At 54.8% G+C, this 22,861-nt stretch overlaps 1 protein-coding gene across 1 annotated transcript; it reads right to left on the bottom strand.

The window, feature by feature from the left end:
* Positions 1–6,008: 6,008 nt before the first annotated feature.
* Positions 6,009–21,393, bottom strand: LOC132836894 (max dimerization protein 1-like). Its single transcript, XM_060856461.1, has 6 exons — positions 21,156–21,393; positions 18,632–18,719; positions 17,146–17,175; positions 11,050–11,158; positions 7,702–7,855; positions 6,009–7,272 (listed from the first exon to the last, which is right to left on the bottom strand). The coding sequence occupies exons 1-6, from the start codon at positions 21,391–21,393 to the stop codon at positions 7,139–7,141; spliced, it is 753 nt and encodes a 250-aa protein (XP_060712444.1). The 3' UTR covers positions 6,009–7,138.
* Between the last annotated feature and the right edge of the window lie 1,468 nt (positions 21,394–22,861).

The raw sequence follows: 22,861 nt of genomic DNA, 5'->3' as shown, positions 1-22,861 counted from the left end.
GAAAAAGACAGAAATGAAGAGAGAGGGTGAGAGAGGTAGAAAGAGAGAGAGAGAGATGGAAAGAGAGAGAAATGAAGAAGAGAGAGGGTGAGAGAGGTAGAAAGAGAGAGATAGAAAGAGAGAGAAATGAAGAGAGAGAGAGTGAGAGGTAGAAAGAGAGAGAAAGAGATAGAAAGAGAAAAATGAGGAAGAGAGAGTGAGAGTGATAGAAAGTTAGAGAGAGATGGAAAGAGAGAGAAAGAGAAATAGAGAGAGAGAGAACGAGTGCGCGATGGAGAGAGAAAAATAGAGATAAAAGGAGGGGCAGAAAGAGACAAAGAGAGAGTGTGAGAGAGAAAGATAGAAAGAGAGGGAAATGAAGTGAGTGTGAGAGAGAAAGATGGAAAGAGAGGGAAATGAAGTGAGTGTGTGAGAGAGAGACATGGAAAAAGCAATGGAGAAAGAGAAATAGAGTGATAGAAATGGAAAGAGAGAGAAATGAAGAGAGAGAAAGGGAGAGAGAGCGAGTGAATGAGAGAAGGAGATGGAAGAAGAAATCGTGAAAGAGAAAAAGAGAGCATGATGAAGAGAGAAAGAAGAGAGAAATAAAGAGAGACAGAAAAAAGAGTGAGAGGGATGGAAAGAGACAGAGTGAGAGAGAAAGAAAGAAGGGAAACATGAAGACAGAGAGAAAGACTGAGAGATAGAAAGAGAGAGTGCAAGCCAGAGAGAGAGATGGAAAATGAGATAAAGAGAAATAGAGTTGGAGAGAGAGAAATGGAAAGAGAGTCGAGAGAGAGAAAAAAAAAGTGGGTAGAAAGAGAGAGAGAAAGAAAGAGAGTGCATGGGTGCGAGGGAAAAAAGAGAGAGACACGATAGAGGGAGAGAGAGAGAGAGAGAGAGAGAGAGACATGACAGAGGGAGAGGGACACCCGATAGATAGAGAGAGAGACACACACAATAGAGAGAGGGAAACGATAGAGAGAGAGAGACAGGAGAGAGAGAGAGAGAGAGAACATAGAACAATACAGCACAGAACAGGCCCTTCGGCCCACCATGTTGTGCCGAACATTTGTCCTAGCTTAAGCACCTCTCCAATTGCCCCTTAAAGGTCGCCAACGATTCGGACTCTGCCACTCCCACGGGCAGCGCATTCCATGCCCCCACCACTCTCGGGGTAAAGAACCCACCCCTGACATCCCCCCCTTATACCTTCCACCCTTCACCTTAAATTTATGTCCCTTTGTAACACACTGTTGTACCCGGGAAAAAGTCTCTGTCTACTCTATCTATTCCTCTGATCATCCTATAAACCTCTATCAAGTCACCCCTCATCCTTCGCCGTTCCAATGAGAAAAGGCCTAGCACTCTCAACCTATCCTCGTACGACCTATTCTCCATTCCAGGCAACATCCTGGTAAATCTTCTCTGCACCCTCTCCAAAGCTTCCACATCTTTCCTAAAGTGAGGTGACCAGAACTGCACACAGTACTCCAAATGTGGCCTAACCAAAGTCCTGTAAAGCTGCAACATCACCTCACGACTCTTGAATTCAATCCCTCTGCTAATGAACGCTAATACACCATAGGCCTTCTTACAAGCTCTATCCCACCTGAGTGGCAACTTTCAAAGAGCTATGTACATAGACCCCAAGATCCCTCTGTTCCTCCACCTGACTAAGAACCCTACCGTTAACCCTGTATTCCACATTCTTATTTGTCCTTCCAAAATGGACAACCTCACACTTGACAGGGTTGAACTCCATCTGCCACTCCTCAGCCCAGCTCTGCATCATATCTAAGTCCCTTTGCAGCCCTCCTCACTATTCACAACTCCACCAATCTTCGTTTCGTCTGCAGATAGAGAGCGAAAGGGCAGCAGAGAGAGTTGACCGATCCGCCATCTTTACCCGGTCGGGCCTAGGTGTGAATTAAGATGGCTGACTGAAAGGGTGTCCGACTCACAGGCATGGAGACCACAAAGGGAAACCGGTTGCTCGGATTTAAAGTGAAACGGCCAAGCATGAATTGCTTTCCCATTGGCAGCTGTCTTATGGGATACCTCCTTCAGAGACTTGGAGGTGTTGCATTGTGGGAAAGCAAATCTTAGCAGGACTTACCCACTTAACGGTAAGGTCCTGGGGAGTGTTGCTGAACAAAGAGACCTTGGAGTGCAGGTTCATAGCTCCTTGAAAGTGGAGTCGCAGGTAGATAGGATAGTGAGGGCGGCGTTTGGTATGCTTTCCTTTATTGGTCAGAGTATTGAGTACAGGAGTTGGGAGGTCATGTTGCGGCTAGCCTGGACATTGGTTAGGCCACTGTTGGAATATTGCGTGCAATTCTGGTCTCCTTCCTATCAGAAAGATGTTGTGAAAGGGTTCAGAAAAGATTGACAAGGATGTTGGAGGGTTTGAGCTACAGGGAGAGGCTGAACAGGCCGGGGCTGTTTTCCCTGGAGCGCCAGGGGCTGAGGGGTGACCTTATAGAGGTTTATAATATCATGAGGTGACATGGATAGGGTAAATAGACAAGGTCTTTCCCCTGGGGTGGGGGAGTCCAGAACTAGAGGGCAAGAGGGGGAAAGGGACTCAAGGGGCAACTTTTTCACACAGAGGGTGGTATATGTGTGGAATGAGCTGCCAGAGGAAGTGGTGGGGGCTGGTACAATGACAGCATTTAAAAGTCTTGGTATACAAACAGGAAGGGCTTAGAGGGACAAACGCTGTGCGAGTGGGACGGGATTTATTCGGGAAATGGCGGATGGAGAAGGACTGAAAATCCGGAGGTCCCTTTTGGTGCTGCCAGATCTTCGGAAAAGGCAGCTGGGGCGGAGAGGATTCTACCCAGGATTCTGCATCGAGACTGGAGGCAGCCCGGTTTTCGGGAACGTACCCAGGGAGAGGCCTGGGGGATGGGGGCTGGATCTTCCCTGTTTCCCACGTCAGTCCGGGCTGTGTCAAGTCAGCAAGATGGCTTCTTTGCCAGAGAGAAAAAAGATGGACTCCCCTCCACAGAACCGCAAGGCTTGCTGGGAACAGGACTCGCTCGCACATTGAGCCGTAGTCGAGTGAGACTCGTTGGGGGAAACAGAGCCTTCGTTCCGAACCGTCCCCCAAACTGAACTCGTCCCTCCTGTCCCTCCACACTTTCCCTCACGGAATTATCCGAATGGCTGTCAAAGTGCGTCTTCCCCACCCCCCCCACCACCGCGGCACTCTGGGAAAATTCACTCCACCCGCCAACATGCTCAAGAGGGAAACGCCCTTTCTCTGTCGTCTTCGGAAGTCCGCGTGGAATTCTGGAAGGATGCTGGGAAACGCGAGAGGCTGCACCTCAAGAATAAACCCCCTTAGAGTTTAAATCACGCCCCCCTCCCACCATGTTACGGCATGGGGTGAATTCTGCTGCTTCACGACTCCGAAAACATTCACCTCACGCTGTACCGTGTGACCCTTCGAAGGGCTAGCCAGGAGTTCGCCAGTTCAAGGCCAAAACAAACAAACTTTGCTCGCTAAGATTTGAGCTGCGCCTGTGGCTCAGCGGTCAGCACCGCGGTCTCTCAGGGACCCAGGTTCGATTCCAGCCTGCCCTGTGTGGAGTTTGCGCGCGACCATATTCAAACGACTCCCAACTCTTTCTCGCTTAAACCTCCCGCCCGACAATACTGGCCCGATTAAAAATCCCGCGTGAGATTTACAAAGAAGAAGAAAAAAAAATCACGTTTCACATCTTGGGTAACTTTTCCTCTTGTGGATTTTTCTCTCGACATTTTGCTGCTCAAGCTTTTATATGCAGAGAGTTCTGCAGCTACTAATCGATACTTGCAAACGTGAGGGGATGCATTTAGGCAAGACTAACTCTAGAGTGAATTATACAGTGAACGGGAAAAGTTGATGGGCAGAGAGAAATCTGGGAGTGCCAGTCCACTGTACCCTGAAGGTTGCTACATGGGTGGGTCGAGTGGTCAAGAAGGCATAGGGTATGTTTGCCTTCGTCGGACTGGGTATTGGGTGTAAGAGCTGGGAGGTCACGTTAAAATTGTACAAGACATTGGTTCGGCCGCATACCGTGTACAGTTCTGGTCGCCACATTCCCAAAAGGATGTGGGCGCTTTGGAGAGGGCGCAGAGAAGGTTGGCAGGGATGTTGCCCGATATGCAAGGCGCCCGCTATGAAGAGAGGTTGAGTCGGTTAGGTTTATTTGCATTAGATAAAAGGAGATTGAGGAGGGGGGGGGACCTGATTGAGGTTTACAAAGTCCCTCAGGATGGATAGAGGGAAGCTTTCTCCCCGGGGCGAAGGATTCAATAACGAGAGGTCACGCTCTCAAGGTGAGAGGTGGAATGTTTAAGGGGGATACATACGGCAAGTACTTTACTCAGAAGTTGGAGGCTGCCTGGAACGTGTTGTCAGCGGGGGTGGGAGAGGCAGGGACGGTAGATTCATTTAAGATGCGTCTGGATAAATGCATGAGGAGGTGGGGAGCAGAGGGATACTTAGGAATTGGGCGATAAGTTTTGACAGCAGATTTGGGTCGGCTCAGGCTGGGAGGGCTGAAGGGCCTGTTCCTGGGCTGTAAGTTTTCTTTGCTTTCGTATGTCCTTGGCAGTTCTCCTCCTAATTGTTCGAAATGTCTGGTTTTTAAGCTCAGAACGTTGGATCGTTGGCTCGGCTTGATGTCATCCCAAATAGTGAAATTCAAATGCGATGGGATTTTGGTATCTTGGGGCATAATTGAAACTGATCAGGCGAATTGGAATTGGTTCTTGCCCCATCACAACCCAACCAGTTTCATAAGTTCAATGTTACATTTCGACCTCTTTCAGCATACTGTGTGGCTGGCCAGAAATCTCAGCTCCCTTGAAGGGACAGTACATGTGCGGCACATGTGGTTCAGTGGTTAGTACTGCTGCCTCACACCGCCAAGCGTTCGATCCCAGCCTCTGGGCGACTGTGGAATGTGCATATTGTACACCTCCCCCCCCCCCCGGTCACATGTCTGCGTGGGTTTCCTCTGGGTGCTCCGATTTCCTCCCACGATCTAAAGATGTGCAGGTTAGGGTGGATTGGCCATGCTAAATTACCCATAGTGCTCAGGGATGTGCAGGTTAGGGTGGATTGGCCACGCTAAATTACCCACAGTGCTCAGGGATGTGCAGGTTAGGAATAAACGTAGAGTAATGGGGAATGGGTTTGGGTGGGATACTCTCCGGAGGGACGGTGGAAACAGGAAGCACCTGTTTCCACGCCACTATGATTCTCCATCTCCAACTTCATGATAACCCCTACATCAGGTCACCCCCCCTCGACCTCCTACACGGCAGTGAAAAAACATCCCAACCTCTCCTTGTCCCTGAAACCGGACCCCTCCTGGTTCCCAGCAGCCTGCTGGTAAGTCTCTTCTGAGTCCTCTCTGGCTAAAGTGGACCTAATAGCCCAGAAACAGCCTTCTCTGCTACCTCAACAGGACGTCCTAACTCCTAGAGTCAAAGGTCTGAGCGATGGTGAGTGCACCAAACACATTTTTTACCACCCTGAGATGCAGTCTGTAAAGAATGATGTACCTGAGCCCCTTCCCTGGGTCTCTCAGTTCTCCAACGCCACCCACGGGCCTACTATTAGTTGGATCCGTGTAACATTTGACCCCTCACATTTGGTCGGTGCTACATCGAGGGCCGAAGGGCCTGTACTGCGATGGGACGTTCCGTTGGTCCAAATTGAGCTCTGCCCCCACAACCCCCGCACCCCCCGAACTCCTCAGCTTTGCAATCTTCGCTAACCTCGGCCTACTGATTTCGGAGTCGGCTGCCAAAAACACGCTCGATATATTTTACGGTCGACTGTCGATGATTGAGGCGAGAGGAGGGGGGGGGGGGGGGGGGGGGGGGGGGGGGGGGGGGGGGGGGGGGGGGGGGGGGGGGGGGGGGAGAGGGGAAAGGAAATATTTTCGGGGACAGGGGTACGAGCAGGGAGATGAAAATCAGCTCGGGGCCTACCGCAGGCTGTCCGTGTTGGCACATTCACAGTTGGATAACGAAATAAAGTTTTTAATCTTGTACAACAACACGTTAATTATACACACTCGCGCGCGCACACACACTCACACACACACACGTCTAACACACTCAGTCGATTAAAAAACGCACCTCACCTCCCGGAATAAAGACTAGAACTGATGGAAGTGTAAGATGTTTAGAGGATAGGGGTGGAGGGGAGGCAGAAGAGATATTTACAACATTCGGAAGACAAATTAAAGTGCCCATCAGTCTCTGGCGTGGAATTGGATGACCCGATTTCAAATTTAATGCCACTCCCTTCTCCCTCACCAACAAATAAATTTGGGGGGTGGGGGAGGAGGAACGTGGTCAGTAATGGGATACACACACTGGGTTGGACAGAAAGGCCCACTATCTTGCCCCCCTCCCACCGGCTTTCAGCGAGTTAATTCAGGCTCCAGGCCTGGCAGAAGCGACTAGGCCCCACAGTGACTCTTCACCCTTAGCGATCTCTCTGGACGCCATTTTGTTCGCCCCCCCAACCCACCCTGACCCTGAGCGGTCTCGGTGATCCTGGAGTGTAGGGCCTGCCCTGAGAGGGTCCACTGTGCCAAACTCACCGCCCCCCTCCCCCCCCCCCCCACCAAAGCAGTGGGAGAGCCATCGCAGATGGCCACCCGCTTGGCAGAGAAGGACAACAGAAACTGGATCGAAAAAGTGCTGTTTTCTTCCCATCCACCACCCCCGGCCAACTTAAGAGAAGCAAAGGGTTGGGTGGAGAGGGAGGTGGTGTTTTCTGGCAACAAATTAAAAATAAAAATGGAGTGGGGGGGGGGGGTGGGGAGACAAAATAAAAATGGAGGGGGGGAGAAAAGAAAATAGCTTCACTTTCAGGGCTAGGGTTGGGGTGGAAGATAATAGAAATTCGAGCGTAGGCTGGCAGCTCTCCAAAGGAGAACTTGAAGGATGGTCAAGTTGCCATTTTGAATTAGGCCATAACCTTCACTCGCAGCGTCCGGGCACCTGGGCAAACGTCCCCAGGTGTTTCAGGGTCTTGTGAATCCTGTGATGGCCGACAGGAAGGCTCGTCTGCTGTCGCAGGCTTCCAACAAAGCTGAGGGAGGGGGGCGGGCGGGCGGGGGCTCGTCCGGGATCAATTGGCGGGTCAAGACAGCTTGGTCCTCTTGAGGCCGGTGCTGAAGTAGCCGTCGCCGCTGGTGACGCCCGGGGCGTCGGAGTCACTCCCGTCGCCGCCGGTCCAGTCCGTGTCGCTGCCCTCCACGTCCACGTCCTCGGCTTCTGCAGCAGCGATCGGAGGGGGAGAGAGGTCAGACAAAGGTCAACGACAGGGAGAGCAAATTAAAAAGAAAACAACCCCTCACCGTTTCTGTCGTACCTTGGAATAATCACCTCGGGGCCTCAGCGTGCAACGAGATCTCGGGGACGGGTTGGTTAGAGAAAAAAAAAGTTTAAAAAAACAGAGGGGGGGGCCCCTCATGTGGTGCAGGAAGGAACGTCCTACCGGGGCAGCCTGGCTGCAAAGTAGGCCTGCTCCAGAGGGGTGTGTGGCCCATTTCCGAACACGAAAAAGAGGTTAAAGTAAAATAAAGGGGTCCTCTTGTGGCGCAGGGGGGTACGAACATGCGTACGGACACAGCGATGTGCCACGTGAAGATGACCGGAGCTGACGGAGAGCAGAAATTCCCCCCACCCGGGGAGGGAAGTTACCTCGATCAGAATCAGAGAGCTCCGAGGAGCCGGTGCTGTCCATTCGGCCCATCTCGACGGGCAGCAGCAGCGCCAGCTGCCTCTTCAAGTGCCGCTGCTGTGACTGGAGCTGGTGGATCTGGTGACGGGCCTGCTCGCTCACCTCTTCCAGGGTCTATCCGAGAGACAGAGACAGAGACAGAGAGAGGGAGAGCTGGAGAAGAGTCTCTCTCACACGCACACACACCCAGCCCGAGGGCAGTTTGCACGTTGTCAGACAGAGGTACCTGGGCCCGTTCCCGAATCAGCCCCCATCCTCTCCCCCCACCACCCCCCTCACCCAATCGGCCAAATCCTCCCCGATCCCTCGGAAGGAGCTGTCTCACCTTAATGTCTGCCTCCAATCCCTCCCGCTCACCCGCTGGAAACTGGAGCGTTTCCACACCCCACCAATCTCTCTCTCGCTCTCTCTCGGTCTCCCAGTCTCTTCCTCGCTGTCTGCGATTCTCACACTCTCTGGGCCTCAATCTCTGTGATTGACTTACTCTCTCTCCCTCCCTCCCCCTCTCCCCTCCCACTGCTTCCTCTCCCTCCCCTTCTCCCCTCTCTCCCCTTCTCTCCTCCCTCCCATTCCTCCCCTCCCCTCTCTCCCCTCTCCCTCCCCTTCGCCCCTTCTCCCCTCCCCTCTCCCCTTCTCCCCTCTCCCCCTTCTCCCCTCTCTCCCCTCCCTCCCCTCCCCTCCCCTCTCTCCCCTCCCTCCCCTCTCTCCCCTCCCCTCTCTCCCCTCTCCCTCCCATCCCTCCCCTTCGCCCCTTCTCCCCTTCTCCCCTCCCTCCCCTCCCCTCTCTCCCCTCTCTCCCCTCCCCTCTCTCCCCTTCTCCCCTCTCCCCCCCCCTCCCCTCTCCCCCCCCCTCTCCCCTTCTCTCTCCCGCTCTCCCCCCCTCTCCCCTCTCTCCCCCCTCCCTCCCTCCCTCCCATCCCTCCCCTTCTCCCCCCCCCTTCTCCCCTCTCTCCACTCCCCTCTCTCCACTCCCCTCTCTCCCCTCCCCTCTCTCCACTCCCCTCTCTCCCCTCTCCCTCCCATCCCTCCCCTTCGCCCCTTCTCCCCTTCTCCCCTCCCTCCCCTCCCCTCTCTCCCCTCTCTCCACTCCCCTCTCTCCCCTTCTCCCCTCTCTCCCCCCCCCTCCCCTCTCCCCCCCCCTCTCCCCTTCTCTCTCCCGCTCTCCCCCCCCTCTCCCCTCTCTCCCCCTCCCTCCCTCCCTCCCATCCCTCCCCTCCTCCCCCCCCCTTCTCCCCTCTCTCCACTCCCCTCTCTCCACTCCCCTCTCTACACTCCCCTCTCTCCCCTCCCCTCTCTCCACTCCCCTCTCTCCACTCCCCTCTCTCCACTCCCCTCTCTCCACTCCCCTCTCTCCCCTTCTCCCCCTCCCTCTCTCCCCTTCTCCCCTCCCCTCTCTCCCCTTCTCTCCCCTCCCCTCTCTCCCTCTCCCAGACCTCCCCTCCCCTCCCCTCTCTCGCCCTCCCGCCCTCCCCTCCCCTCTCTCCCCTTCTCCCCCCCTCTCTCCTTCTCCCCTCTCCCCTCCCTCTCTCCTCCTCTCCCCTCTCCCCCCTCCCTCCCATCCCTCCCCTCCCCTCTCCCCCCTCCCTCCCATCCCTCCCCTTCTCCCCTCCCCTCTCTCCCCTTCTCCCCTCCCCTCTCTCCCCTTCCCTCTCCCCCCCTACCAACTCTACCCCCCTGGAAGGAACCCCCTCCCCTCCCCTCCCCCCAGCTCAGCTCAGGCGGGTGGGAAGCTGCTGTTCATTGCTGAGGGGAGGAGGGGGGTGGAGAATAGAGTGTACAAGTAGGGGGAAGGGGTTTGCCAGAACTCAGCAAGGTGTCGGGGGAGGGGGGTGGGGAGCCACATTTGGGGTGCACTGGGAGGAGGGGGACTCAACTCATGCCCAAGAGAGGGGGTTGTGTCTAGACAGAGAGAGAGAGAGAGAGAGAGAGAGAGAGAGAGAGAGAGAGAGAGAGAGAGACAGCGAGAGAGAGAGAGACACACACACACACACACACACAGACACAGAGAGAGAGAGAGAGAGAGAGAGAGAGACAGCGAGAGAGAGAGAGACACACACACACACACACACACAGACACAGAGAGAGAGAGAGAGAGAGAGAGAGAGAGAGAGACAGCGAGAGAGAGAGAGACACACACACACACAGACACAGAGAGAGAGAGAGAGAGACAAAGAGATGGAGAGAGAGGAAGAGACAGAGGGAGAGACAGAGAGAGAGAAAAAAAGAGAGAGAAAGAAAGAAAGAGAGAGGCAGAGAGAAAGAAGGGTTGGATGATACTCTGTGGGTGTTTCGAACGAGAGGTTTCTAATCAGGGCAGGACTTATCCACTTCATGGTAAGGTCCTGGGGAGTGTTGCTGAACAAAGAGACCTTGGAGTGCAGGTTCATAGCTCCTTGAAAGTGGAGTCGCAGGTAGATAGGATAGTGAAGGCAGCGTTTGGTATGCTTTCCTTTATTGGTCAGAGTATTGAGTACAGGAGTTGGGAGGTCATGTTGCGGCTGTACAGGACATTAGTTAGGCCACTGTTGGAATATTGCGTGCAATTCTGGTCTCCTTCCTATCGGAAAGATGTTGTGAAACTTGAAAGGGTTCAGAAAAGATTGACAAGGATGTTGCCAGGGTTGGAGGGTTTGAGCTACAGGGAGAGGCTGAACAGGCTGGGGCTGTTTTCCCTGGAGCGTCGGAGGCTGAGGGGTGACCTTTATAGAGGTTTATAAAATCATGAGGGGACATGGATAGGATAAATAGACAAGGGCATTTCCCCCTGGGGTGGGGGAGTCCAGAACTAGAGGGGCATAGGTTTAGGGTGAGAGGGGAAAGATATAAAAGATACCGAAGGGGCAACGTTTTCACACAGAGGGTGGTACGTGTATGGAATGAGCTGCCAGAGGAAGTGGTGGAGGCTGGTACAATGACAGCATTTAAAAGGCATTTGGATGGGTATATGAATAGGAAAGGTTTGGAGGACAGATGTCAGAGGTAGTGTCTTTACTCAGAGAGTACTAGGGGCATGGAACAGGAGTGGACTCGCCAACTTTAAGGGCATTGAACTGGCAATTGGATAGGCATATGGAGGAGAATGGAAAGGTGTGGGTTAGATGGGTTTCAGATTGGTTCCACAGGTCAGTGTAACACCGAGGGGCCGAAGAGTCTGTTACTGGGCCGGAACGTTCTATGTTCGGGGAGGGACATGGGCCAAGTGCTGGCAAACGGGCCCGGGTTGGGCGAAGGGTATCTGGGTTGGCACAGACGGGTTGGAGTGAAAGACCGCACCCGCCCCCCCGCCCCAGCACCGGCTCGGAGCTCACCTGGATGTGCAGCTTGGCTTCGGTGAGCAGGCTCAGCGTGGTGTGTCTGGTGTTGTCAGCTCCGACCAACTCCCGCAGCCGCTCCAGGCACAGTCTCAGGTGGGCACGCCTGGGTTCGCAGGGAGAGAGACAGACAGACAGAGAGAGGGGGTTGGATGGGGGATTGCTCACCGTCCAGTTTCCATGGCAACGGGCATGAGGAGAGCACTCGGCCCTGTTCACACTAGGCCGGGGCCAGCCCATTGCCCTCTGGGATATGCCACTGCTGAGTCGCTCACAGGAGTGACTTGCACACTCTCACACTCAGAAACACAAACACACTCAGACACACACTCACACTCCGAAACACAAACACTTAGATGTACACACTCACAGACACACAAACACTTAGATTTACACGCTCACAGACACACGCACACACTTAGATTTACACGCACACACACACACGCACAAACACTTAGATGTACACGCACACAAACACACACTTAGATGTACACACACAAACACACACTTAGATGTACACACACACACACTTAGATGTACACACACACAGACACACATACACACACGCTTAGATTTACACGCTCACAGACACACGCACACACACTTAGATGTACACGCACAAACACACACACAGATGTACACACACACGGACAAACATTTACATGTACACACACACATACACACAAACACTTAGATGTACACGCTCACAGACACACACACATACAAACACTTAGATGTACACGCTCAGACACACACACATTTAGATGTACACACTCACAGACAGACAAACACACACACACACACACACACACACGATGGCCCAGCGTTATTACAGCCAGACTATTAACCAAGAAACCCAGCTAACGTTTTGGGAACCCGGGGTCAAATCCCGCCACGGAAAGCGTTGGCCCTTGCACTTGGAATTCCGACTCCGAATGGGCCCCCCCATGGAATCCACTGATCGGGGTGGAAGCAAATGGCTCAGGAGTGCCCAGCAGGGAGGGAGACTGCCTTCCTGACCCCGTGTGGACTTACACGTGACTCCAGCCCCACAGTGAGGCGGGTGGCTCTTAACTGCCCCTTGGCGGGGGGGGGGGGGGTAATTAGGGATGGGTAATCAATGCTGGGCTGGGCTGCAAGTCTCTTGCGTGTCTTGAGTCAGCTTTGAGACAACAGCACGCACACACGCAATAACAACAGAGACTTGAGTCAACAAGGGCGTGGTGCCCAAAACCGAATCCCGGCCAAATTCCCCGGCAAAGAAGCCGACGGCGAGAGAGAGAGGCATCACGGTCGAAGGGAAGGGGGGACAGCAGGTCGGGGAACCATCAGAGTTCCCGCTCTCTCGCCTCCCCCACCACAACACCCTTCCCTTCCGGAAGGCCGGAGGAAGACCATCCGCTGTGCCGAGTGGATCGTCCTCAGCGCCCCTGCCTTTCCTCCCTCCCCCCTACCCAACACCTCCTTCAATTCCCCTCCCTGATGAAAATAAAACGCCTCCACTTTACCAGCCCAGCCCCGATAACGTGAGGGGTGGGGGGGGGGGGGGAAAGAATTTCCCAGACCGGCTCCCCTCGGAGTGGGGGGAGAGAGAGAGACGGGAAATTCTTCCATGTCTCCATCTCCAACAGGCTCCTCTTACTCCGAGATGCCATCCTCCAGTCTTGGATTCTCCCACCTCGGACAACAACGTTCACATCGGACGTTCAATTAATGGTGTTCCCATCACTGAAATCCCACCCTCCCCGCCACTATCAACATCCTGGGGGTTACCGTCTCCAACAAGAGAGAATCTAACCATCACCCTCTTGACGTTCAATGGTGTCACCATCACTGAATCCCCCCACTATCAACATCCTGGGGGTTACTGTCTCCAACAAGAGAGAGAATCTAACCATCGTCCCCTTGATGTTCAATGATGTTACCATCACTGAATCCCCCCACTATCAACATCCTGGGGGGGGGGGGGGGGGTGGCGGTGTTTACCATTGATCGTAAACTCAAATTGGACTTGCCACGTAACCCCAGCAGCTACAAGAGCCAGGAATCTTGCAGCCAGCAACTCCCCCTCCTGACTGATCACCCCCCCCCCCCCTCCCCCCGAGGTGATCAGGGGTGGGGGATGTGTGGGAGGGAACACTGCCCACCTGCCCCTGGACTGGGGTGGGGGAGGGGCAGCTCTGAGAGCTAGACAGCTCAAAACACCGGGAAGGTGGGAGGGGGGAGAGAGAGAGGTAGGGGAGGGGGAGAGAGAGGTAGGGGAGAGAGATAGGGGGGGAGAGAGAGAGAGAGAGAGAGAGAGAGAGAGAGAGAGAAAGAGAGACAGGTAGGGGAGAGAGAGAGAGAGACAGGTAGGGGAGAGAGAGAGAGAGAGAGAGAGAGAGACAGGTAGGGGGGAGAGAGAGAGAGAGAGAGAGAGAGACAGGTAGGGGGGAGAGAGAGAGAGAGAGAGAGAGAGAGAGAGAGAGAGAGAGACAGGTAGGGGAGAGAGAGAGAGAGAGAGAGAGAGAGGTAGGGGAGAGGGAGAGACAGAGAGAGAGAGGCGAGAGAGAGAGAGAAAGAAAGAAAGAAAGAGAGAGAGAGAGAGAGAGAGAGAAAGAAAGAAAGAGAGAGAGAGAGAGAGAGAGAGAAAGAAAGAGAGAGAGAGAGAGCTGCACAGGTGGGAGAGAATCAGAACTGGGAAAGTGAAACTGCCGTCGCCTGGGGATTCCCTGCCTCCCAAGGTCAGGGCTGGCAGCTGAATGCTCCCTCACCAGCCTTGTTGAGTCACTCTGCATAGTTTCCCCTGTTTGTTGAAACTGCGCCAGTCTCTGTCGCAAGAAACCACCACGCAGTGCCCAGTCACCTCCACCCCTTAGCCTCCAAGTCCAACTTGTCAGTGCCGACCCAGATATCCAAAATTAATTTCAACCCACCTGCCAGCACCCGGCCCATATCCCCCCAAACCCTTCCTATTCATATACCCACCCAAATGCCTCTTAAATCTGTCATTGTACCAGCCTCCACCACTTCCTCTGGCAGCTCATTCCATACACGTACCACCCTCTGCGTAAAAACGTTGCCCCTTAGGTCTCTTTTATATCTTTCCCCTCTCACCCTAAACCTATGCCCCTCTAGTTCTGGACTCCCCCACCCCAGGGGAAAAGACTTTGTCTGTTTACCCTATCCATGCCCCCTCAGGATTTTATAAACCTCTATAAGGTCACCCCTCAGCCTCCGATGCTCCAGGGAAAACAGCCCCGGCCTGTTTAGTCTCTCCCTGTCGCTCAAACCCTCCAACACCCTTGTGAAACTTGACAGGGTTCAGAAAAGATTGGCAACATCTTTCTGATAGGAAGTAGACCGGAATTGCACGCAGTATTCCAACAGCGGCCTAACCCAATGTCCTGGGCAGCCGCAACATGGCCTCCCAACTCCTGTACTCAATACTCTGACCAATAAAAGACCAATAATACCCTGTCTACCACTTTTAAGTTCCCGGACAGTGACAGATCCCTGAGGGAAGGGACAATCCTACAGAGACGTGATCAGGTAAAGACGAGATGTCAAGGAAGAGGATTGCTTAACAAGTTCAGGAATTCTGACCTCAGTGTGCCTGGCGACATACCACAGATGACTCAGGGTGTTGTACAACTGAGTGCTGCAATAGTCGCTCTCCACACGCGCAGTTCCCCGAAGTTGGGAAACAGGTTCTGCGTCACTGAACGCTTTTCAAAAATGACAAAGGCTTCGGAAAATGCAAGCCCGTTTTTCCCCCTCCCCAACCTTTCCCATCCCGGCCTAGTCTGGAGGCTTGGGCGAGGAGGGTCAGCCTGTCTACAGGCCGGAGGCCCTGAATGAATCCAGCCCCGTTTTGCCAACGCTGAGCCCACGCACGCACGCCCCCTTCCCAAACCTTGCCGTCCGCCTTTTCGACGTTGTCATCGTGCCACGCTGGCGCCAACCCCTATGCGTGAAAATGTTGCCCCCTCCCCACCCCGCCTTGGGGGTCCCTTTGAGATCTCTTCCCCCTGTTCCTCCTCACCTACGCCCTCCTGTTCTTCACAGACTTCCCACTATCCGGGGAGGGGGAAGAGGGCTGGGAAGTCTGTGTCTATTTGCCCCATCCGTGCCCACCCCCAAACTCACAATTTTACCAACCTTATTAAGGCCGCCCCGCTCCCGTTAAAATCGGTAGAGGGATTGGGATTCGGAGACGCGTTTCCTGGTGCCGCCGCACTTGGGAATACTGCACCAGAACAGGAGGGCCGTAGGTGAGGAAGGACTGAGGGGTGGGGAAAGAGATCTTGCCCCGGAGGGGGGAAGCGTTTTCACGCACAGGAGTTGGCGCGAGCGGGGGGGGGGGGGGGTGGTGATGACAACGTCGAAAAGGTGGACGGGAAGGTTTGGGAAGGGGTCAGCGCTAGCAAACGGGGCTGGATTCATTCAGGGCGCCCGGCCTATAGACAGGCCGAAGGGTCGGCCCTCCTCGCCGAAGCCTCCAGACTAGGCCGAAGGCTGGGAAGAAGGGTGGGGGGGGGAAGAAAACGGGCTTGCGCTTTCCGAAGCCTTTGTCATCTTTGAAGAGCGTCCAGTGATTCAGAACCAGTTTCCCGACTTTAGGGAACTGCACACGTGGAGAGTGATTAATCTGTCGTACAACACCCTGAATCATCTGTGGTATGTTGACAGGCATACTGAGGTCAGAATTCCTGAAACGGAATCCTGCTGTGCAAGCCTCTTCCTTGACGCACTACAGGAATGAGGTGGAAGCTTCGGAAAGGGCGCAGAGGAGATCGACCGGGATGTCGCCTGGGATGGGAGGGAAGGAATGAGGAGGGAAGGCTGAGGGACTTGAGGCTGATATCGTTTGAGAGAAGGAAGTTGAGAGGTGACCGGATTGAGATAATCAGAGGGTTAGATAGCGCGAGCCTTTTCCCTCGGATGGTGATGGCGAGCACGAGGGGACACAGCTTTAAACTGAGGGGGTTATAGATGTAGGTCAGATGTCAGAGGTAGTTTCTTTACTCAGAGAGTAGAGTCATAGAGACGTACAGCACGGAAACAGACCCTTCAGTCCAACCCGTCCATGCTGACCCAGATATCCCAACCCAATCTAGTCCCACCTGCCAGCACCCGGCCCATATCCCTCCAAACCCTTCCTCTTCATATACCCGTCCAAATGCCTCTTAAATGTTGCAATTGTACCAGCCTCCACCACTTCCTCTGGCAGCTCATTCCATACACGTACCACCCTCTGTGTGAAAATGTTATCTTTTAGCTCCCTTTTATATCTTTCCCCTCTCACCCTAAACCTATGCCCCTCTAGTTCTGGACTCCCCCACCCCAGGGGGAAACGACCTTGTCTATTTACCCTATCCATGCCCCCTCATGATTTTATAAACCTCTATAAGGTCACCCCTCAGCCTCTGACACTCCAGGGAAAACAGCCCCAGCCTGCTCAGCCTCTCCCTGTAGCTCAAACCCTCCAACCCTGGCAACATCCTTGTCAATCTTTTCTGAACCCTTTCAAGTTTCACAACATCTTTCCGATAGGAAGGAGACCAGAATTGCACGCGATATTCCAACAGCAGCCTAACCAATATCCTGTACAGCCGCAACATGACCTCCCAACTCCTGTACTCAATACTCTGACCAATAAAGGAAAGCATACCAAACGCTGCCTTCACTATCCTATCTACCTGCGACTCCACTTTCAAGGAGCTATGAACCTGCACTCCAAGGTCTTTTTAGGAGGGGGCGTGGAACACCCTGCCTGCAACAGTGGTAGACTCGCCAACTTCAAGGGCATTGAAATGGCCATTGGATAGGCATATGGAGGAGAATGGAAAGGTGTGGGTTAGCTGGGCTTCAGATTGGTCCCACAGGTCGGCGCAACATCGATGGGCCGAAGGGCCTGGACTGCGCCGGAATGTTCTATGTTCTGACAAAGTGGCCCTGGCCCCTGCTATCCCGGGAAGTGGGGAGCACAGACACAGTCAGCTCAGCGGTGTCGAGCGATTCCAATCCCCGCATGCTCCGAGGGACTCAAGAGAGCGCAGCGCTCATCGTGATCAACTCCGAAGGTGGGGAGGGGGTGGGGGGGGGGCTTACCTGTGCTTCTCCATCTCGTTGTGGGTAGACCTGGAAGAGATCATTCAGACGTCGCTTGTGAACACGGGGCGAGAAAGCTCCCCACGTTCCTCCCACCACCGCCCCCAGGAACCTCGCGGCTCCCATTTAAATCGCCCCCCCCCCCCCCTCTTCAACGCACCCCCTCCCCATCCCAGCTTAAACTTTAGTTTCAGATTCCTTATGAGCTGCATTAAGGTCTTGCAAAATTTCTCCTGCGATTTATTTTGGGAGGGGGAGTTCCCCAACAGAAACCTGGATGTAACCCCCACCCCAGCCCCCCCAGAACTCGACCTCGGAGCACCCCGAACACATATCCAAATCAGTGAAGAGAGAGAGAGAGGGGGTTGTGAAATAGAATCAAAAATGCAAGTGATTTTAATGCCAAACATTGTCAGCTTGCCAGTGGAAGCAAGACGGAGCAGATAAGTGGCTTCCAACACGCACCAGAGTTCACAGTCCCCGGACTGTACAGCTGGAATTATACAATCCCCTACGGTGTGGAAAAACAGGCCCTTCGGCCCAACCAGTCCACAGTGACCCTCTGAAGAGTAACCCACCCAGATCCATCACCCTCTCCCCCCTCCATTACCCTACATTCCTTGACTAATGCACCTAACATACACATCCCTGAGCACTATGGGTAATTTAGCATGGCCAATCCACCCTAACCTGCACATCCCTGAGCACTATGGGTAATTTAGCACGGCCAATCCACCCTAACCTGCACATCCCTGAGCACTATGGGTAATTTAGCACGGCCAATCCACCCTAACCTGCACATCCCTGAGCACTATGGGTAATTTAGCACGGCCAATCCACCCTAACCGGCACATCCCTGAGCACTATGGGTAATTTAGCACGGCCAATCCACCCTAACCTGCACATCCCTGAGCACTATGGGTAATTTAGCACGGCCAATCCACCCTAACCTGCACATCCCTGAGCACTATGGGTAATTTAGCACGGCCAATCCACCCTAACCTGCACATCCCTGAGCACTATGGGTAATTTAGCACGGCCAATCCACCCTAACCTGCACATCCCTGAGCACTATGGGTAATTTAGCACGGCCAATTCACCCTAACCTGCACATCCCTGAGCACTATGGGTAATTTAGCACGGCCAATCCACCCTAACCGGCACATCCCTGAGCACTATGGGTAATTTAGCACGGCCAATCCACCCTAACCGGCACATCCCTGAGCACTATGGGTAATTTAGCACGGCCAATCCACCCTAACCTGCACATCCCTGAGCACTATGGGTAATTTAGCACGGCCAATCCACCCTAACCTGCACATCCCTGAGCACTATGGGTAATTTAGCATGGCCAATCCACCCTAACCTGCACATCCCTGAGCACTATGGGTAATTTAGCACGGCCAATCCACCCTAACCTGCGCAACTTTGGATTATGGGAGGAAATCTACCCAGACATGGGGAGTACCACCCTCCCAGGCCTTACCTGCTCCCCACGTTCTTCCTGCCCCGCCTCCTTCGTCTCGCTTTCTCGCTCCGAGGAAGGGGGAGGGAAGCGTATCCGTGTTCGGACTCTGGGGGGAGAGAGGGGGAAAGAGACAGTCAGTTAGACCTGTAAACCCCTTCCTGATGACCCGGGTACCCTCTCCTCCAGCCCACAGCGGATTCACCCGCCCCGGCATGATATAGTCCCCTGCCTCCTCTCACGCAGGAGGCCGGGATGGTTTTACCCCTCACTCGGGCTAAAATCAATCTATGCTCTCCTCTTCTCTCACTGCGACCCCACCGCACCTCAGCTCCCACCCCCACCACACCCTCCCAGACGGATTTACCGCCAGCAGGGTATATTCATGCCACTCCTGGGCATATTTAACCCCCGCCTGGGCATATTTACCCCCCTTGCCAGGCGTATTTATCCTCCCGGGCGTATTTACGCAAACCCACGGGCCTATTAACCCCACTCCTGGGTGTATTTGCCCCTGGGTTTTTTCACCCCCCCTTCTGGGCATATTTACCCTCATCCCAGGCATATTTACCCCCCAGGCGTATTTACCCACTTCCCAGGTGTATTTACACCAGACCCGGGTGTATTTGCCCCCCTCCCGGGCGTATTTACCACTCTCCTGGGTGTATTTACCCCCCTCCTGGCGTATTACCCCCCTCCCAGGCATATTTATCCCCCCATACATATTTACTGCTCTCCCAGGTGTATTCATCCCCCCTCCCGGGTGTACTTACCCCCCTCCCGGGTATATTTACCCCAGTCCTGGGTGTATTTAACCCCCTCCAGGGTGTATTTAACACCATCCTGGGCAAATTTATCCCGGTCCCGGTGTATTCACCCCAGTCCCGGAGGGTATTTACTCCCTCCCGAGTATATTTTCACCCCGGTCCCGGGTGTATTTAACGCCGCCCCAGGCGAATTTACCCCAGTCCTGGGTGTATTCACCTCCCTCCCAGGTGTATTTACCCCAGTCCCAGGTGTATTTACCACCTCACGGGTGTATTTACCCCCTTGCGGGCGGATTTACCCCCTCCCAGGTGTATTTAACCCCTATCGAGTGTATTTACCCACCTCTTGGGCGTATTTACCCCTGTCCTGGGTGTATTCACCCCCCTGCCGGGCGTATTTAACACGGTCCCGGGTGTAGTTACCCCCCCCTCCCGGGTGTATTTACCCAAGTCCCGGGTGTATTCACCCCCCCCCCGGGTGTATTCACCCCCCCTCCTCCCGGGTGTATTTACACCCCCCCCCCGGGTGTATTTACACCCCCCCCCCGGGTGTATTTACCCAGGTCCCGGGTGTATTTACCCCCCCCCCCCTCCCGGGTGTATTTACCCCCCCCCCCCCCGGGTGTATTTACCCAGGTCCCGGGTGTATTTACCCAGGTCCCGGGTGTATTTACCCCCCCCCCTCCCGGGTGTATTTACCCAGGTCCCAGGTGTATTTACCCCCCCCCCCGGGTGTATTTACCCCCCCTCCCCGGGTGTATTTACCCCCCCTCCCCGGGTGTATTTACCCCCCCCCCCCCCCGGGTGTATTTACCCCCCCCCCCCGGGTGTATTTACCCAGGTCCCGGGTGTATTTACCCCCCCCCCGGGTGTATTTACCCCCCCCCCCGGGTGTATTTACCCCCCCCCCCCCGGGTGTATTTACCCCCCCCCCCGGGTGTATTTACCCAGGTCCCGGGTGTATTTACCCCCCCCCCCCGGGTGTATTTATCCCCCCCTCCCGGGTGTATTTATCCCCCCCTCCCGGGTGTATTTACCCCCCCCCCCATCCGGGTGTATTTACCCCCCCCCCCGGGTGTATTTACCCCCCCCGGTGTATTTACCCCCCCCCCTCCCCGGGTGTATTAACCCCCCCCTCCCCGGGTGTATTTACCCCTCCCCGGGTGTATTTACCCCCCCTCCCCGTGTGTATTCACCCCCCCCCCTCCCGGGTGTATTCACCCTCCCCCTCCCGGGTGTATTTACCCCCCCCCGGGTGTATTTACCCCCCCCCCCGGGTGTATTTACCCCCCCCCCGGTGTATTTACCCCCCCCCCTCCCGGGTGTATTTACCCCCCCCGGGTGTATTTACCCAGGTCCCGGGTGTATTTACCCCCCCTCCCCGGGTGTATTTACCCCCCCCGGTTGTATTTACCCCCCCCTCCCCGGGTGTATTAACCCCCCCCTCCCGGGTGTATTTACCCCCCCCTCCCGGGTGTATTTACCCCCCCCCGGGTGTATTTACCCAGGTCCCGGGTGTATTTACCCAGGTCCCGGGTGTATTTACCCCCCCCCCGGGTGTATTTACCCAGGTCCCGGGTGTATTTACCCCCCCCCCCGGGTGTATTTACCCCCCCCCTCCCGGGTGTATTTACCCCCCCCCCTCCCGGGTGTATTTACCCCCCCCCCTCCCGGGTGTATTTACCCAGGTCCCGGGTGTATTTACCTCCCCCCCCCTCCCGGGTGTATTTACCCAGGTCCCGGGTGTATTTACCCCCCCCTCTCCCGGGTGTATTTACCCAGGTCCCGGGTGTATTTACCCCTCTCCCGCCGCTCCAGGTACTGTGCCGCCTGTAGGAGTAGGTCGATGGGCTGGAGGCCGGTCATGGCGAGCGGGGAGAGGCCGGATCCGCGTCCTTCCCCCGGAGCCGCTCTCCCGGTGTCCCCGCAGCCGCCGCTCTCCCCGGACACCGGACCAGCCGCCGCCACTCGGCCCGCCCCTAGCCCGCTCGCTGACACGCCCCCTCCAGCTCCCATTGGACACAATCCTCATCAGCCCCGCCCCTTGGCCGCGCCCATTGGCCTGCCGTCGGTCCGGCCCCGCCTCCCAGTGTAGTCGGCAATAACCGTTCTTCGCATTCTTATTGGGCAGATCTCCGTAGATCCCGCCTCCTCTCATTTTCTATTGGAGGTTACGCCCGCCCATTTTCCTGGGCACGCGTCCTTCCGCATTGTTTCCCCACAGCCTAACCCCGCCCCTCTTCCCTCTGATTGGTGCTTCCGCCTTCTTATCAACCAGCGACCCGCCCCCTAGCTGGGCAACTCCAGCCTCTTGCCCCCGATTGGTGATCGTTCCAGCGAGGCTCGACCCTTCCTTGATGCCATTGGTGCGTACAGCTGCCCATCATTCATCTGCGAACCGCCCCCCCAGTCCCAGCAGTTGTGTCCGCCCCCGTTCCTTCCCATTGGTTTGTACGCAACAACATCCGGCCCCCTCAGCGCTGCTATTGGTTACCGTGCCTGCCCATTATCTCACACATCACGTGGCAATTGTTTGGAAACAGAGCGTTCAGCCCGCCTCCGCCTCCCATTGGGCAATGCTGACAGCCTATCAAAACCGCGCGCGGTCAATCACGTCACAAGGACAAACAGCCATTGGCCAACAGCACATAATGTATATACCTCAAACGGCCAATCACGGCCTTCCACTCTCCCTTCTGGGATGCTCTCTCCCTTGAGGATGGACTTAGCTGCGGCTGGCGGAGTCCATTCAGTCCATCAGCCCCTTTACTAGCCCTATCCCAATTTACTTGCTCTCTGCCCTTCACTCTGCAAAATGGCTGCTTCAAGAAGGCTCTGACTAGCTCCTTATTGATTTTTTTTTTCCATCTCCCTTTTGCAATTTGCAGAAGTCCATTAAAAAAAAACTGAATGGTGTGTTGCCTCCCTGGTGCCAGAATCAAGGATGTCTCAGAGAGGGTGCAGAATGTTCTCAAAGAGGAAAGAGGGAGCAACGGGAGGTCATTGTACACATTGGAAACAATGACATAGAAAGGGAAAAGGTTGAGATTCTAATGGGACAGTATAGAGCGTTAGGCAGGTATTTAAAAAGGAGGTCCTCGAGAGTAGTAATATCTGGGTTACTCCTGGTGCCAAGAGCTAGTGAGGACAGAAATAGGAGGATTAGCGCCGAGGAGTTGGTGTATGAGAGAAGGATTCACATTTTTGGATCATTGGAATCTCTTTTGGGGTATAAGTGACCTGTACGAGAAGGATGGATTGCACTCAAATTGGAAGGGGACGAATATAATGGCAGGGAGATTTGCTAGAGCTGTTTGAGAGGAATTAAGGTGGGGGGGGGGGGGAACGGGACAAGGGAGATGGTGAGGAAAGAGATTCATCTGAGACTGGTACAGTTGAGAACAGAAGCGAGTCGAACAGTCAGGGCAGAAAATGTGTTGCTGGAAAAGCGCAGCAGGTCAGGCAGCATCCAAGGAGCAGGAGA

The sequence above is a fragment of the Hemiscyllium ocellatum genome, chromosome 48 (assembly GCF_020745735.1).
Source record: "Hemiscyllium ocellatum isolate sHemOce1 chromosome 48, sHemOce1.pat.X.cur, whole genome shotgun sequence".
Taxonomy (NCBI): domain Eukaryota; kingdom Metazoa; phylum Chordata; class Chondrichthyes; order Orectolobiformes; family Hemiscylliidae; genus Hemiscyllium; species Hemiscyllium ocellatum.
The sequence above is the reverse complement of the archived record's forward strand: the minus strand, read 5'-3'. Positions and strand labels throughout refer to the sequence as shown.